This window comes from Osmerus mordax, chromosome 10, assembly GCF_038355195.1.
Source record: "Osmerus mordax isolate fOsmMor3 chromosome 10, fOsmMor3.pri, whole genome shotgun sequence".
Taxonomy (NCBI): Eukaryota; Metazoa; Chordata; class Actinopteri; order Osmeriformes; family Osmeridae; genus Osmerus; species Osmerus mordax.
The window spans coordinates 17,458,254-17,475,760 of NC_090059.1; the positions used below are offsets into that span (position 1 = coordinate 17,458,254).

Genomic DNA, 17,507 nt, shown 5'->3' on the forward strand with positions numbered 1-17,507 from the left:
TGTGTTAATGTAGCCGCGAACAACATATATATTTTCAACCTTTCAAAACTTAATTTGCGAACCTTTTTGGGGAAAGTATTTTTTCAACCTTTCAAAACTTTTTTAGTGCGCAATTAAAATAAATAATATTGATCATGCCACCAAATACAAAAACATTTAAGTAAATAAAGTACAGATATTTGTGTAAAACATTTAAGGAGTGAAAGTAAAAATAAAAATAAATCGTGAAATCAAATCAACATTTATTTGTATAGCCCTTTTTACAAGCAATGTCACAGAGGGCTTCACATACGCCCATAGAACTGACCCTCCACCAACCTAAACCCTCAAGGAAGACAAGGAAAAACTCCCAGAAAAACTCACTAGAGGAGAAAAAATTGAAGAAAACTTGGGAGGAGCAATTCCGTGCAGTAAAGTATTGATACCTGAAAAATCTACCTAAGTACACTTTCTTCCCATCTCTGGAGTTAGTGTGAGGCCTAGGGTCATTGTTAAGGTAAGGGCATGGGCTGGAGTTAGTGTGAGGCCTAGTTTCATTATTAAGATAAGGGCGTGGACTGGAGTTGGATAAACACGTTTCCACCAAACCCATGACAAAGACAAAGATATGAGGAAATAGAATTCTTCAAAATGTTTAGGAGACACCTGAGTTTTAGTTACACGTCTATCTGCCTCTTATCTACAACCTGGATTATCAAGATGGGCTTTACAGTTTGAACACAAACTCGTTTCGTAGTGTTTCAGATGAGGGACCAGAGAGGAAGTCTGATAGGTATGAGGTAGTGAATCCTGGGTGTGTCTTATCCTGAGCTTTTGAGAAAACATGTATTTCCTTATTTCAAAACAACATCCTCCTACAGCACAGGCAACACACCTGGACGTTTGGTAAAAACTTTGATTTGAAGAATTAAGCATCAACAGCGTTGAGGGTTACTGTGCAGTGGAGACCGAAGATTGTATGCAGGAAGTTGTTTGGGAGGTCAGTATGAGTTCACCATAGCACTTCTGTTTACCTTAGCAAACGCTTGATTTTTTATCCAAATTGACGGACACGGGGATTTGAACCTGCTGTCCAATGCTTTAACCACCAAACTGTACCTATACAACTGATACATAATCTCAAGCTCCTGTAATACTGTTAAGCCTGTTTAGACCTAAAGAACTTGTGTTTAACTGGTGATAGGCGTTGTTTGATTGACAGGTTGTGTTTGATTGACAGTTGCCAGGAGTGACGGTTGATAAGACATGATGAAGTGGGCGCTGGTTCTGTGTGTCATGGTGGCTCTCTCTGAGTCCCTCGTCAAGTAAGTGACCGTGCGACCTCTCGTACGCTGTCGCCTCAGCAGGAAGGCCCCGGGTTCAATTCCTGCTTGGGGCTGTGGTGGCCGCTCAGGTGGGCTGTTGCCCAGGCCTTCCACTGTGGAGTCCTGTTCTCTGTTCTTCCTTCACACTAAAAACATTAATTGAATGTGAGGTATATCTCTGTGTATATCTCTATCTGTGTGTATATCTATATCTGTGTGTATGTCTCTGTCTGTGTATATCTCTATCTGTGTATATCTCTATCTGTGTATATCTCTATCTGCTTGTGCTCCAGGGTCCCCCTGATAAAGGGGAAGAGTGCCAGGGATAGTCTGGAGGAGCAGGGCTTGTGGGAGATATACAGGAACAAGTTCCCCTACAACGCAGCCGCCAAGTTTGAACAGAACTTCTACAGCAACCAGATCATCACTAACGACTTTGACGTGAGTAGAACTGCAGAACTGGCCCCTGTCTGCTGTTTGGATTATTATATATATATAATTTTTTTGTGTATATTATTATTTTATTATTTTACCTGACATCCTCTCTGGTCTCTCCTGTCCTCTGTTAACTGATATCCTCTCTGGTCTCCAGCTGTCCTACTATGGAGTGATCTCCATCGGGACTCCTCCCAAGTCCTTCAGTGTCATCTTCGACACAGGCTCTTCCCCCTTTTGGGTTCCTTCCATCTACTGCAAAAGCGTAGGCTGCAGTACGTACACACACACACACACGCGTCAGTTGTTGAAGTCATGTTGAAATACCAACACTCATTGCTGACTGTCATGACTCTCTCCACACAGGAAACCACCGCAAGTTCCACCCACTGTTGAGCAGCACCTTCCGGAACACTCGCAGGATTCTGTCCATCTCCTATGGCACCGGCAGCATGGCCGGTTTCTTGGGCTACGACACCGTCGAGGTGACACCTTCACACTACACTCACGAGAGAGTCTGAACAACTTAGAAACCTGAAAAGTTTTGATTTAGATGTTCACCCTCCCTCCTTCTCCTCCCTCTTTCCCCGTCTCCCCCCCCGCCCCCCCACCCCCCCATCTCCCAGGTGGGAGGGATCCAGATCAGAAACCAGGTCTTTGGGCTGAGCCACACCGAGGCTCCTTTCATGGCCCACATGAAGGCTGATGGGATCCTGGGTCTGGCCTACCCTCGCCTGTCTGCCTCAGGGGCCACGCCCGTCTTTGACAACATGATGAGTCAGCACCTCATCGACCAGGACGTCTTCTCTGTCTACCTGAGCAGGTGAGGAGGTAGACCCTGCTTCTAGATGATAAATGTATTCTGGCCCTCTGGGTGTAGAAAGTGCTCTTTCGTTTCAAGATTATATTTTTTCTGCGGGAGGGGAGTTCTTACCCAGAACATGAACATGCTGAAGTTCTCTCTCCCTCTCTCTCTGTCCCTCTCTCTCTCCCTCTCTCTCTCCCTCTTTCTCCCTCCACCTCTCTGTCTCCAGACACCAGAAGGGGGGCAGTATGGTGACCTTTGGTGGAGTTGACCCCCAGCACTACACTGGACCAATCACCTGGGTTCCTCTTTCCTCTGAGACATACTGGCAGATCACTGTAGACAGGTACTAATGGAGCCTAATACAGAGTTATCTAGGCTTTATAGAGGAGCCATGTAGCCTTACAGAGAGGTACACTGGCCTTAGAGAGTTAATGGTTAGTATGTAGTGGGTGTGTGGGGACTAGATACTGTAGATCACCGAGGTAATGCACAACCCTGTGATTTAACCCTGTGTTTTTTATATTCCTGTGGCAGCGTCACCATAGAGGGGAAGGTGGTGGCATGTCAGGGCGGCTGTCAGGCCATCGTGGACACCGGCACCTCTCTGATCCTGGGGCCCCTGGTGGACACCCTCAGCATCAACCAGGCTCTGGGGGCCACCCGACTGTTCACTGATGTAAGCACTGTGGTACTGTAGCAGAGATGTGGTTACTTTACACTGTGGTACTGTAGCTGACATGTGGTTACTTTACACTGTGGTACTGTAGCTGACATGTGGTTACTTTACACTGTGGTACTGTAGCAGAGATGTGGTTACTTTACACTGTGGTACTGTAGCAGAGATGTGGTTACTTTACACTGTGGTACTGTAGCTGAGATGTGGTTACTTTACACTGTGGTGTACTTGACACTTTTCTCTCTTTCAGCATGTTGTGAATTGTATCATTGTTGACAAAATGCCCACGGTAACCTTCAACATCAATGGACATGCCTTTACAATCCCAGGAGCTGCCTCTGTGCTAAGGGTATGTTTCCTGCTGTGTGTCTGTGTCTGTATTTGTGTGTGTGTGTGTGTGTGTGTGTGTGAACTCAGGGCGCTCCAGGACCTGACTCCAGGGAGTCAGGTGGCTGAGCGGTTAGAGAATCGGGCTAGTAATCAGAAGGTTGCCGGCTGTGCCAAATGACGTTGTGTCCTTGGGCAAGGCACTTCACCCTACTTGCCTCGGGGGAATGTCCCTGTACTTACTGTAAGTCGCTCTGGATAAGAGCGTCTGCTAAATGACTAAATGTAACACATTCTCTGTCCTGTCTGTCTGGTTTAACTGCTTCTGTCTCTACAGTCCCACTACTATGGCTGTCGTACCGGGTTTGGAAGCCTGGACTCCAGCCGGTGGATCCTGGGGGACGTGTTCATCAGGCAGTACTACACGATCTTCAGCAGGGCCAAGAACGCAGTGGGCCTGGCCAAGGCAAAGTAATCAAACCCAGATCAATTGTGAAAGCACCCCTGAGCCATGAAAACAAAGTGTCCGCTTGAAAACTAGATCCTGCCCAACATGACCAACATGACTTTGTTGTCACTGATGTCGACCCTTTTAGAAAGAGGCAGGTGAATGATCAGGCAACCTGCTTTGTGTTGGGAGTGAGAGGGCTGGCCAGATTGACAGTGAAAAGACAATGAATTTCCTCTGCATGATTAAATGATACTGAGTTGTAGCATCTTGAATAAGCTGGTCGAGTTTGCTTTGTTTAAACATGTTAAGAAACGAATAATTCTCACACAAATTGAAAGTTGTAGAGTGAATGTGGGAGGAAACACCCTTGAGTGATTGTTTATTTGTTGAAGCGACAACTTTGACAGGCTATATTCAATCATCAAACTAAACAGAAAAAGAATCTACGCGATTAGCAGATTTGTGTAAATAAAGCAGACAGTTATCTCAAAGAGAGGAGGCAGGGTTTGAAGTATTACAACTTATAACCTCTACACACAAACTGTGACTCCAGTTTCAGTATTCAGAATCAGATCAACTGGTGGTGGAGTCTTCCTCTTGTGACAGAAGTTTATCGTTGAGTTTGATGACGAGGGGAACAAACTTCATATGGTTCACGAAGTCGGAGCAGATGATGTTGATGCAGGTCTTGCCTGGTCCTGGAGTCTGCCTCTTCACCCAGTCCAGCAGGAGAGGCAGACTTGGCAGCATGGTGTCACGCAGGGAGCCCAGCACGTGCTTCAACACCTCCTCTGGACTTTCAGGCAGCGTCAGGTTTAGTCCCGAGATGAAGAACCGAGCTGTCAATCACAGAGAGGGCGTCGTAGCAACATAAGATACTGTATAGCCTACATGATCCTGCACAAATCCTAACAACAATATCTGAATAATGCAACAACAACAAAAATCCATTCTTTAGGAAAGATAAATAAATCATGTATTAACTGTTCATCAAGAAGCACCAGTATATCAGATTTTCAAATGCTTTTGACACCTAGTTCAGTGTGATGGTGCGTAGTGAATCAGGTTCCCAAACCTGGTCTTCCTTCCTGAAGCTTCTGATCCAGCACTGCTATCACCTTCTCTGGGTCCAGAGTGTCGCCGTAGTGGTACGGGACAGACGGCCAGAGCTCCAGGTTCTGGTCAGAGGCCCTCAAGAAGTCGTAGGAGATGATGACCTGCTTCTTAGACTCCCAGCAGGTCTGCAGCGTAGGGAGGTCCTGTGGTGTCACACGAGGATATTAAGCTGCCATCAAAACACTTTCAGTGTGTGTGAGTGTGTGTAGGCCTGTCTGCGAGTTCATCACACATTCATGACAAGCAGGAAAGTGGGTGTGTGATCAAACTCTTTTACTTTTTATCCTGTCCTCAACATCATGTACTAAACACAGTGATTCTCAGTGTTTCTGATCTTAAAGTTAGTTTTCTAGTTCAGTATTTCGTTCAGTACCTGTCGAGGAAGGAGTTTGGATCCAAACAGCGTCTTGATGAATGACACAAGGTGGTCGTGGTTGGATACACTCAGGTTGTGGAAGTGGGACAAGGCCAAGATCACGACCTCCTTCGAGTGGTTCTCCAGCCAGCTGTGGATCTCACTGAGGACACTCTGACACACAGTTATCCACTAAGTAAGACTGTTTCTTACAAGTATTTTCTAAACTGGAAGCTTTCTATGGATACTTTGGGGTGATTAACAGGGAAAACATACTATTCTGTTTTAGATAAACAAATGATTTCAGTGATGCATGATGTACTGTGAGTACAGTCTCACCTCCACAGTGCTGTGGGTGAAAAGGCCGTGTGCAAAGTAAAGTGTGTTGCTGCTGTCGTCAGGTTTGAATCCTCAGATCAAAGACACGAACCCCGAGATTCAGCTGCTCTGTGACTCCAGATTCCTGGAACAAGCCAGCTGCAGTTCACACACAACCTGTATTGTATATAACTTTTGTACCGGATGTATTGTGACTATGGTGATTGATATTTGTGTGAAATTAAATAAAAATATGCGGTGGAAAAAGCCATGTCTTAACATTAACGTAAAAATGTAAATTAACTCACAGACATCTATCTTGCAGGCCTAGTGTGTTTACGTACCTGGGTTGTGGCCCATCTGTAGATGATTGGCCTCACCAAGGAGGGTAACAGCTGGTCCAGCTTAACCAGAGTGTCCGGTTCCATGACAGGGAAGGTTTTGTCCAAGTCGTAGCACATTGTGTCATGGCTGCCTACAAAGAAACACACGAATGATCACAAACATGCCAGTTTGTGCAGGACGCAGCCGCCCCACCCACCTAATCCTCAAACTCCCCAAATCAGCCGAGTACGTTTCATTGTGGCTGGGACATGTCCGAACCACTTTTTGAAAACGGTAAATATGTCCACCCCACACATTTCTCATTTTGAGAAAACTATATTTAGCGGGCACATCCTCATTTGTATATATATATATATATATATATATATATATATATATATATATATATATATATATATATATATATATATATAAAAGCTGATGCAGCTCCATAGTAGGCTAAGATGTGGTTACTTGACCACCGAAATATGTCACATTGGATAAAAGCGTCTACTAAATTAACAAACTTAAAAAAAAAAATACATCTTTATTAAATATTGTTTAATAATATTATACGAATAATTTATATTTTTATATAGGCTACATAAAGACCTTTTTTTTATGTTTACCAGGTATAGCCATCTCCCACAGCGTTGTTGCCTGTAGTTTTTCAGGTAGTTTAGACATCCAATTAGCATTCCCGGACTCCTCCAGCTCTCCTGTTCCGTCTACCAGCTCTGAAGCCATTCAAGAACCTGGAGGAAAAAGAACAGGCTGGAAATTCAGGTGTCAGGTGGCTGAGCGGTTAGAGAATCAGGCTAGTAATCAGAAGGTCGCAGGTTCGATTCCCGGTCGTGCAAACTGACGTTGTGTCCTTGGGCAAGGCACTTCACCCTGACCCTACTTGCCTCGTGGGAATGTCCCTGTACTTACTGTGTCGCTCTGGATAAGAGCGTCTGCTAAATGACTAAATGTAAATTCAGATCTGAGGGGGTTTCACAGGCTTACCTTTCTTACGTGCCGATATTTCACGTGCAAACCAACCGTATACGTTCTCGAAAGGTTAGGTCTATCTGTGTTGCCTTGTCACCACCGATATTTCACGTGCAAACCAACCGTATACCTTCTCGAAAGGTTAGGTCTATCTGTGTTGCCTTGTCACCACCTAAGGTCTGTCACGATAAATACCTTGAAAGCACAATTCCAGCCTTGTAGCCTACAATATTTTCAGTGGTAATAGGCCTATCTCTCGTACACTTAAGTATGTAGCGAATATCTACACGTCCTTTCCTTTTCTTGTGTGAACGAAGACAGTTGCTTATATCTCTAAATCAGCATTATAGTTTTGCATATCTGGCAGTTTCGTTTACATGCTAGATCACATTATTTTTATTTTACCCCCAAATAGAGGAACACTAGTGTTCCTCTATTTGTGTTAAGTTTGACGATTAGCAACTTCCTCTAATATTCTCAGTAAAATTAAGTGTATCTTAAATTTGCATTGAACAAGCCGTTATGTCTCCCAATGGCCTAAACTGCCTGTAGAAAGTTCTTATAAAGTTCTTTCCTTTCGCAATCTTACAGCCTGTAGGTGTTAAAAAAGTTAAAGATGTAACTGTTATCCTGTATAAGAATAATTCTGTGTTCAGTATTCCCTGTGTGCAAAGAGAGGCCTAACCCCAAATCTGAACTCTGGATAACACCAGGCTTACGTAAACAAGGGGAAGTGGGCTTGACCACTATCTTACTGGAGAGACCATAAAAGAATTGGTCAAGCTTAGAGGGGTCAAAGAGCGCACACACTCAAACACGCACGCGCGCCAGGTCTATGGAAGGGAGACAATGAAGAAGAGCCATGGGACATTTGCATCAGAGTCATAGAAAAATGTCTCTATGGCTTTGATTTGCATGCCTTTTTTGTTAACCAATGAATGTCAAGAGCAAGTCTGTTTAAATAGCTAGCTAGCACAACATATTAGCAGACAAACTTTGTAGCACAATGGCGTGTGATGTTTTTGTCTCCTTGTGGGCCGGCCGCAAGCAATAAAGCTTTCTTAAACTTCTTCATCGACTGACTGTGCAATGCTTGATAGGTTAATATTTCTGACAGTAGGCAAAAAATAAATTCTACAAATAGCCTTAAATTCATAATAAAAATAAGTCTAGATGCCTAGAGGATGTAGTTACGAGAAGAAACAATTGACATGCAGTTAAATGCTTTTGAATTAGTCTATTGAGTAAGGAGACTTAGGGCCAATGGCAGTCGTCTTCGATCATCAGACAAAATAAAACCGTTTTCTAAAAGCACAACCAAACAGAAGTACGTACCTGATGTAAAATACAAATCTTTCTTCAAGCCTGTTCTGAATGTGTGAAAGAACAAAGCAACGATCTCAATAGAATTATCGAACCTGAGTTAGGGGTGGAGGTAGCCTACATGGCCATTGTCCCCAATCGTGGAAGAATAGGGTCAATATAAATCCCCCACAGTAGCATAACCTCCGAAAAGGAAAGTGGTTTCTAGTGATGCATGACAAAGTGAGATATGTGAGGAATGTCCACTGTAAATATTAAACCGACTGGAAGGAAGAAATAAGGACCTAAAACATGTTCTTGTGAAATCCCAGGACAGGATTCAGAAGTGAAGCAATAAGGTTTCAATCGAAGGCTGTTCAGATGGAGTTTATCTCCATCGTCATCAAAGTCAATGATAGACTGTGGTCCTCTGGTTATAGCCTACTATAAGGCATAGCCTACTATAAGGCATAGCCTAGGCCTGCCTATCAAAGGTTTATAGGCCTAATAGCGTAAATCATGTTGCCATTAGAGCTTAGACAAAATGCCTATAGTGACTCTTTGCAGCAAGTATTTTACTCTGTGTGTGTGTGTGTGTCCCCTGTATATTACAGTCTGGCCATTTATAAAACAATACAGTGATTCTGGTGCCGTGGAGTAGCCTACACTATAAGCTAACACACATAAATCACATTCTGCTCAACCAAGCAACATGAGAAAACATCATGATTTCGTGCACCCTCAAGGAAGGGCGCGTCGATTATCGCTCCAACACTGCCACCATCAGTCTAGAATTGATGCTAGATTTTCAGAGTCCCAGACATGATCTGGAGACTCGCTTGCACCCAGATTTCCCTGCAGAGTTAAAACAAGTGAGTCAGCCTTGACGGGGCATTGGATTAAGATGTTAAGATTAGCATGGAGAAGGACTACTTCAAAAATAGATAGCCGTGCAGATCCAGCTCGCTTGTTGAGTATCGCTTTCCTGGGAGCAGAGACGCCGTTGAATAACCCGGAGAGCAGTCGGGCCGTCGGACATTTAACCCTTGTTCCACCCGTTGACAAATTCCCCCGTCTGGGTCCCCAAGCGGCCCGTTACTGCTTCAGGTAGTAAGTTACTGTCACCGTACATTTGGAACATACATTATGTCACCGATTTATCAGGAGAACTGGATGTTAGCAAGTCTTCGACCACAGTTAAGGAGAAAGCTAGTAGCACTAGCCTAGCTAGCAGTAGTATGTAAATGAGTAAATTGCCATTCTATGCTGCTCTGATGTTTTGAAGATAGCTCTATGCCTCTCTAGCTAATTAGCTAATAATAACATTATTCGCTAGCCAAACGGAGGTTTTATGATCGGATCTTGCAACTGAATTAGCTTTGCTGATGGTGTGGTGCTAGCTTGTATACTTTATCCTCTACAAACAAAAATTTCGAAGACAAATCTAGTTTAGATTTTGTAGTTAGCCGATAGCAGCTAGTTAGGCTAGCTAGATAGCGCTAAAACGACCCGAGGAATGTTTGCAAGCTAGTTAATGTGGTTAACTAGCTAGTTTGGTCAGCTAATGTTTATAGAAAAGCTACTGAAGTACTGTAAGAAGATAGTTCCTGGCTGGATCCACGTGCCCTATGTTGGAGGGCGCTGTCATATTTTACGCCTGTCAAGGGCGGTGGGCGTGGTGGAGAGTTTCATAATAATTCATAGCAGACAAAACGGTCTCTAGAATATACTCATGAACTTGAAACATCTGAGTTAATGTACTGTATATCTTACATGATAATCCCACCTTTCAGGAACATTATTAGCTAGTTATCTGGTTGTTTACTGTGTAGGACTATGGCATCTGGAAGCGAGGGTCCAGGGTCCGCCAGCCCCACGGCCTCACCTCCCCGAACCGCCAACCGACTGGCTAAAGAGAAGTCTCCATACCTGCTGCAGCACGCGTACAACCCAGTAGACTGGTGAGTCTGACACACACACACACACACACACACACACACACACACACACACACACACACACACACACACACACACACACACACACACACACACACACACACACACACCTGCTCTGGCTAGCAAGAGACAAGCAAACTCAACAAGTTTACAGTTAAAATATGTTGTGTGTGACACACTGCTTAAGAAGTTAAATCAAACTGTGTTCTGATGCGATTTCATAGGTACCCATGGGGAAAGGAGGCCTTTGACAAAGCCAAGAGTGAAGACAAGCCAATATTCCTGTCAGGTGATTCATAACTAGCCTCTGTTTAAGACGACATGCAGTGCCTCTGGTAGTGGCTACTGTGCATGTTTATAACTGTGTGATCACACTGTGTACGTGTGATCACACTGTTCATCCACATCCAGGATTTGTTTGACATCTCAAGATAACTTCAAATCAATTCAATGAAACTCAATTCACTTCATTTATCCTGAAAGAAACTGAAGTGTTCAGGTACAAGGCTGTAACAACAAATGAGTTTCAGACCTCGGTACAAAAGCAAAAGTAGAACACGATCATTTAATGATTTAAACATCGCTCTGCTCCAGATATGTCCCAGAGCTACGATCTTACATTTACATTTAGTCATTTAGCAGACGCTCTTATCCAGAGCAACTTACAGTAAGTACAGGGACATTCCCCCCGAGGCAAGTAGGGTGAAGTGCCTTGCCCAAGGACACAACGTTGTGTGGCACGGCCGGGTGTCAAACTGGCAACCTTCTGATTACTAGCCCGATTCCCTAACCGCTCAGCCATCTGACCCCCCTTAAAGCTGTTGTTGGTCCTCATTAACACTCAGGTGTGTGTGTGTGTGTGCGTGCGTGCGTGTGTGTGTCAGTGGGATACTCCACCTGCCACTGGTGTCACGTGATGGAGCGAGAGTCGTTTGAGGACGTGGAGATTGGACGCATGCTGAGCGAGAACTTTGTCTGCATCAAGGTGGACCGCGAGGAGAGACCAGACGTGGACAAGGTCTACATGACCTTCGTCCAGGCCACCAGCGGGGGCGGGGGCTGGCCCATGAGCGTGTGGCTGACCCCCGACCTTCGACCTTTCATCGGGGGCACCTACTTCCCCCCCAGGGACAACGGGCGGCGGCCCGGCCTGAAAACAGTCCTGACCAGAATCACAGAGCAGGTGAGAGTCCTGTGGGTCTGTGTGTCTCTTGTTGATCTCTGTTCTCCTCCTCTCTTCTCCTCTGTTCTCCTCTGTTCTCCTCTCTTCTCTTCTCCTCTCCTCTCTTCTCCTCTCTTCTCCTCTGTTCTCCTCTCTTCTCCTCTCCTCTGTTCTCCTCTGTTCTCCTCTGTTCTCCTCTGTTCTCCTCTGTTTTCCTCTCTTCTCCTCTCTCCTCTCTTCTCCTATCTTCTCCTCTCTTCTCCTATCTTCTGTTCTCCTCTGTTCTGTTGGTTTTGGTGTCATAGTGTCAGTGTAGAGTCGGACAGTGTTCTGTGGTGTAGTATGCTACAGTATCCTCTGTCTGTGTGTGCGTCTGTGTGTGTGTGCGTCTGTGTGTGTGTGTGTGATGCAGTGGCAGAGTAACCGCGCAGCGCTGGAGTCGAGCGGGGAGAAGGTTCTAGAAGCGCTGCGGAAGGGGACGGCCATCGAGGGCCAGCCAGGCGAGACTCCGCCCCCGGCGCCGGACGTGGCTCACCGCTGCTTCCAGCAGCTCGCCCACTCCTATGAGGAGGAGTACGGAGGCTTCAGGGACACGCCCAAGTTCCCCTCGCCAGGTACGCTCACACACACACACTCATGTTCACACACAGACACACACACACTCATGTTCACACACAGACACACATACAGATGTTCCTACTGGGCTGTAAACCTTTCGCTCTCTCTCCCCAGTGAATCTGATGTTCCTGCTGTCCTACTGGGCTGTGAACCGCTCCCTGGAGGAGGGGGCAGAGGCACTCCAGATGACCCTGCACACCCTCCGCATGATGGCCCTGGGGGGGATACACGACCATGTGGCTCAGGTACACACACACTCACACACTCACACACTCACACACTCACACACTCACACACTCACACACTCACACAGTTACAGATACATACTCACACACTCACACAGTTACAGATACACACTCACACGGTTACAGATACATACACACACACTCACACAGTTACAGATACATACTCACACACTCACACGGTTACAGATACATACTCACACACTCACACGGTTACAGATACATACTCACACACTCACACAGTTACAGATACACACACACTCAGTTACTTCCTGTTATCTCCACCTCTCTCTCTCTCTGTCTCTCTCTCTGTCTCTCTCTGTCTCTCTGTCTGTCTCTCTGTCTCTCTCTGTCTCTCTGTCTGTCTCTCTCTCTGTCTCTCTCTCTGTCTCTCTCTCCTCAGGGTTTCCATCGTTACTCCACAGACTCCTCCTGGCACGTTCCTCACTTTGAGAAGATGCTGTACGACCAGGCCCAGCTGTCTGTGGCCTACATCACTGCCTACCAGGTGAGCAGCTTCACTGCAGCCCTGGAGCTCTGCTGCCCTCTGGTGGTCAGAGCCAGCAGTGCTGCCACCCTGGCACACTTACAGGGGTGGAGGCTGGAGAGGGCTGGCTGCTGATTATCGGATCTATACACACACACACACACACACACACACACACACACACACACACACACACACACACACACAGGTGACCTATTTCAGTAAATGGACAGAGAATAATCACTGAAGGCCTATGGAACTGTTAATGAGGGTACACACCAAGGACTGACTTAACACACACACTCACACACACACACACTCACTCACTCACTCGAGCTTTGTTTAATGAGCAGATGAGAACTGGCTTGTTCAGCACTTCAATTGGGTGACATGGTTTTGTGTTGTTGTATTAGGTTGTTTGTAATACACTGTGTGTGTGTGTGTGTGCAGGTGTCTGGGGAGCAGCTGTTTGCAGATGTGGCTCGGGATATTCTCCTCTACGTCTCCAGAGACCTGAGTGACAAGGTGAGCCAACTCTACCATCATTAGTATGTGTGTGTGTGTGTGTGTGTGCGAGGGAGGGAGGGAGGAGATCTGGATGGATGGAGAGAAACAGACAGATGCTGAAAATTGGAGAAAGATTAAGTGAGAACAGAGCAGGACCAGGAGAGTGAAAGGAGAGAGACAGGGAGAGAGAGGGGGAGAGAGAGAGGGAGAGAGAGAGAGAGGGAGAGAGAGGGAGAGAGAGGGGGAGAGAGAGGGAGAGAGAGAGAGGGAGAGAGAGGGAGAGAGAGGGAGAGGGAGAGAGAGGGAGAGAGAGGGGGAGAGAGAGGGGGAGAGAGAGGGGGAGAGAGAGAGGGAGAGAGGGAGAGAGGGGGAGAGAGAGAGGGAGAGAGAGAGAGGCAGAGGGAAAGGGAGTCCTCCCTTGTGTTAGTCAGTGTGCTGACTGTGCATTTCAGACACAGTAGCTTTCCCACAAATGATGAAACAATCAAAGCAGTAGCAGGTGTGTGTGCGTACAAAGTTTGTGTGTGAGAAGGTACAAGGTGGAACCCTTTAAAAAATGGCCTTTTAAACTGTCATCCTTTCCAGGTCACCTTCTCTCCTCCTCCCCCCTCTCCTCCTCCCCCCTCTCCTCTCCTCTTTCCCTCTCCTCTCCCTCCCCTTCTCTCCCCCTCCCCCTTCCCTCCCTCCCTCCACCCTCTCCTCTCCCCCTCTCCTCTCCCCCTCTCCTCTCCCCCTCTCCTCTCCCTCTCCCCTCCCAGAGCAGGCCGTCCATTTTCCCTTGATTAATGACTTGGCAGCAGTGAACCAGGCAGACAATTAAAAGCACACTCATTGTGATCATTATATTCCCCCTGATTTATTATGGGATGTCTCCCCTCAGAAGTATGTGATGAAGGTAATCTAGCAGAGAGGACCTCCTTCCTGGATGCTAGTCAGGACTTCGTGTGAAAGATCTTTAGAGATCTGCTCAGATCTACCACAGAAAAAACCCTGGGTTGTGTGTGTGTTGGGTTGAGTTTTGTGTGTCTGTGTGTGTGTGTGTGTGTGTATGTCTTGTGTGTTGTGTTAGGGAAACACCCATCCCTATTGACACACTCACACATCCACATAAGCCCTGTCATAGTGACCGTCTGAATGAGCTCACCCCCCCGCTCTCTCTCCCTGTGGTACAGTCCGGAGGGTTCTACAGTGCGGAGGACGCAGACTCTGTCCCGGCGGGGGGGGGACCGGAGGGGACGCGGCGTGAGGGGGCGTTCTGTGTGTGGACGGCGTCCCAGCTGAGAGAGCTGCTGCCGGAGGTGGTGGGCGGGGCCAGCGCGGGCGCCACCCTGGCTGACCTGTTCATGCACCACTACGGGGTCAAGGAGCCCGGGAACGTCGACCCTGAACAGGTGTGTGTGTAGTAGTTTTGTGTGTGTGTGTGTATTAGTACTTTCTTGTGTATGTGTGTAAATGTGTAGTAATAGGCCTTTGTTGTGTTTCTGTAAATCAATAAGATGTGTGTGTGTGCACGTGTGTGTGCACGTGTGTGTGTGTGTGTGTGTGCGTGTCAGGACCCCCACGGGGAGCTGCAGGGGCAGAACGTGCTGATTGTGCGCTACTCTGTGGAGCTCACAGCCGCTCGCTTCGGCCTAAGCATGGACAGGGTCAAACAGCTACTGGCCTCAGCTAGAGCCAAGATGGCCGCCGTCAGAGCCACACGGCCACGCCCACACCTGGACACCAAGATGCTGGCTTCCTGGAACGGTAAGGGTTGCCATGGTGCCCTTTACCTGACCGTAGATAGGTAGAGTTAGAGACGGAGAGAGAGGAGGGGGAGAGGAGATGGAGGTAGATGGAAGAGGAGATGGAGGTAGATGGGGAGAGGAGATGGAGGTAGATGGGGAGAGGAGATGGAGGTAGATGGGGAGAGGAGATGGAGGTAGATGGGGAGAGGAGATGGAGGTAGAATGGGGAGAGGAGATGGAGGTAGATGGGGAGAGGAGATGGAGGTAGATGGGGAGAGGAGATGGAGGTAAATGGGGAGAGGAGATGGAGGTAGATGGGGAGAGGAGATGGAGGTAGATGGGGAGAGGAGATGGAGGTAGATGGGGAGAGGAGATGGAGGTACCCAGAGAGGAGGCATGAAAGCTGGGTAGCACCAGGGAGACTCCCCTAATGAGACACTCTTAGGCTACCTGTGTGGGTTTGAGACACTGAGGAGTGTCTCAAGAGAGGTGTGTGTGTGGTCTGAGACACTGAGAGAGGTGTGTGTGTGTGTGTGGTCTGAGACACTGAGAGAGGTGTGTGTGTGTGTGTTGTTTGAGACATTGAGAGAGGTGTGTGTGTGTGGTCTGAGACACTGAGAGAGGTGTGTGTGTGTGTGTGTGGTCTGAGACACTGAGAGAGGTGTGTGTGTGTGTGTTGTTTGAGACATTGAGAGAGGTGTGTGTGTGTGCCCCCAGGTCTGATGCTGGCGGGGTACTCCAGGGTGGGCTCTGTGCTGGGAGACGCCGCTCTGCTGGAGAGGGCGGTCCAGTCCGCTCGCTTCCTCCACACACACATGTGGGACGACCAGCGCCGGACCATGCTACACGCCTGTTACCGTGGAGATGAGATGGAGGTGGAGCACGCGTAAGAGATAAAAAAAGAAAAAAAAAGATGATTTGACGATTGATCGATTGACCGACTGATTGATGGACTGATTGGTCGGCTGGCCACACACACACACACATTAAACCCACACACACACGCCTGCTACTCCCACAACACACCTCGTCTCCAGGGATTCCCATTAATGTTGCCATGGCGAATGCTCTGCCCCAGATAGCGGGAATGAGTTAGTGTGAAATACCTTGGAATCAGCAAGAACACACACACAAATAAAAACACTCTTACACATGCACACTCACACACACACACACGTTGGTCTTGTTCCATGTAGCCTTCATCAGTCACCCCCTGCAGTGTCAGCAGTGTTGCTGTTACAGGTGGCTCTCTCTCACACACACACACACACACACCTTCACACACACCTTCACACACTGCGCTGACAGCCCCTGGAGAGATGGCTGTTTCCCTAGTTAACTGGGTTACTGGGCTGTGGAGCTGCTCTGGTTATGTTATTTTACGGTGTGTGTGTGTGTGTGTATTGTTGTTATATTATGTTGGTAGCAGGGTGGGTATGGTTTATGTGTGTGTGTGTGCCTTTGTGCTCAAGAGGGAGATACAGCAAAACTGTATAAATGAGAGTACAGTGGCAGTTTTAGCGAGAGATCAAGCTGAGAAATATTCCGGTTGCCAGGTTTGTGGTGGTTTGTCTCCAAACCCCCCCTTCCTACAGAATGTCCCAGAAAAATAAACACTTTATATTTAATGAGAACAAGAGAAGAAGAAGAAAATATCTTTCTGCTGTCTCTTTGTTTCTCTCTCTCTCTCTCTCTCTCTCTCTCTCTCTCTCTCTCTCTCTCTCTCTCTCTCTCTCTCTCTCTCTCTCTCTCTCTCTCTCAGTGCTGTTACTGAACGAAGTCTGACAAGACTCTCTGATTGGCTCTCTCTGAGAGTCTGTCTGTGTCGGAGTGTGTTTGTGTGTGTGTTTGTGACCCCACTTAAGACTCTGAAAGGCCCTTCAGCTGTGTGTGAGTGTGTGTGTGTGTGAGTGTGTGCTCTCCTCTCTTCAGGTCCTCCTCCCAGTGACCGCTCACCTCTGTGTGTTGACGTGTCCGACTGAACATCTTCACCCAGTCTGGTCCCCATGGAGACCCTGAGTCACTCTCACCCAGAACACCCCCCTCTCTCTCTATCTCTCTCTGTCTCTCTCTCTCTCAAAGACTACCTTTGGGGGGGTGAGGGGCTGGGGGTGAGGGGCTGGAGGTGAGGGGCTGGAGGTGAGGGGCTGGAGGTGAGGGGCTGGGGGTGAGGGGCTGGGGGTGTGAGGGTGAGGGGCTGGGGGTGTGAGGGTGAGGGGCTGGGGGGTGAGGGGCTGGGGGTGTGAGGGTGAGGGGCTGGGGGTGAGGGGCTGGGAGGTGAGGGTGAGGGGCTGGGGGCGTGAAGGGCTGGGGTGAGGGGCTGGGGGCGTGAGGGTGAGGGGGTGAGGGGTGTGAGGGTGAGGGGCTGGGGGGGTGTCTGGGAGATTTGGAAGGGCA

The 17,507-nt window shown here is 47.6% G+C and overlaps 3 protein-coding genes across 3 annotated transcripts; 2 read left to right on the top strand and 1 right to left on the bottom strand.

The window, feature by feature from the left end:
• The first annotated feature begins 726 nt into the window (after positions 1-726).
• On the top strand, positions 727-4,258 carry LOC136950928 (pepsin A-like). The gene is made up of 10 exons (XM_067245455.1): positions 727-979; positions 1,220-1,304; positions 1,598-1,745; positions 1,897-2,014; positions 2,106-2,224; positions 2,366-2,562; positions 2,774-2,890; positions 3,082-3,223; positions 3,474-3,572; positions 3,888-4,258. Exons 2-10 carry the CDS (start codon positions 1,246-1,248, stop codon positions 4,023-4,025), a joined length of 1,137 nt encoding a protein of 378 aa, XP_067101556.1. The 5' UTR covers positions 727-979; positions 1,220-1,245; the 3' UTR covers positions 4,026-4,258.
• Positions 4,259-4,351: 93 nt separating this feature from the next.
• Positions 4,352-8,583, bottom strand: LOC136950654 (PI-PLC X domain-containing protein 1-like). Its single transcript, XM_067245095.1, is given in 8 exon segments — positions 4,352-4,840; positions 5,077-5,260; positions 5,491-5,646; positions 5,812-5,878; positions 5,880-5,935; positions 6,135-6,265; positions 6,744-6,869; positions 8,443-8,583. Coding segments are annotated over 7 exon segments (978 nt in total). The 5' UTR covers positions 6,862-6,869; positions 8,443-8,583; the 3' UTR covers positions 4,352-4,574.
• Positions 8,584-9,421: 838 nt separating this feature from the next.
• Positions 9,422-15,996, top strand: spata20 (spermatogenesis associated 20; the record flags this gene model as incomplete). The annotated part of the gene is given in 11 exon segments (XM_067244855.1): positions 9,422-9,519; positions 10,242-10,370; positions 10,592-10,656; positions 11,252-11,550; positions 11,942-12,143; positions 12,262-12,392; positions 12,793-12,897; positions 13,327-13,401; positions 14,556-14,774; positions 14,937-15,129; positions 15,828-15,996. Coding segments are annotated over 10 exon segments (1,583 nt in total), but the record flags the coding sequence as incomplete, so codon positions are not given.
• Between the last annotated feature and the right edge of the window lie 1,511 nt (positions 15,997-17,507).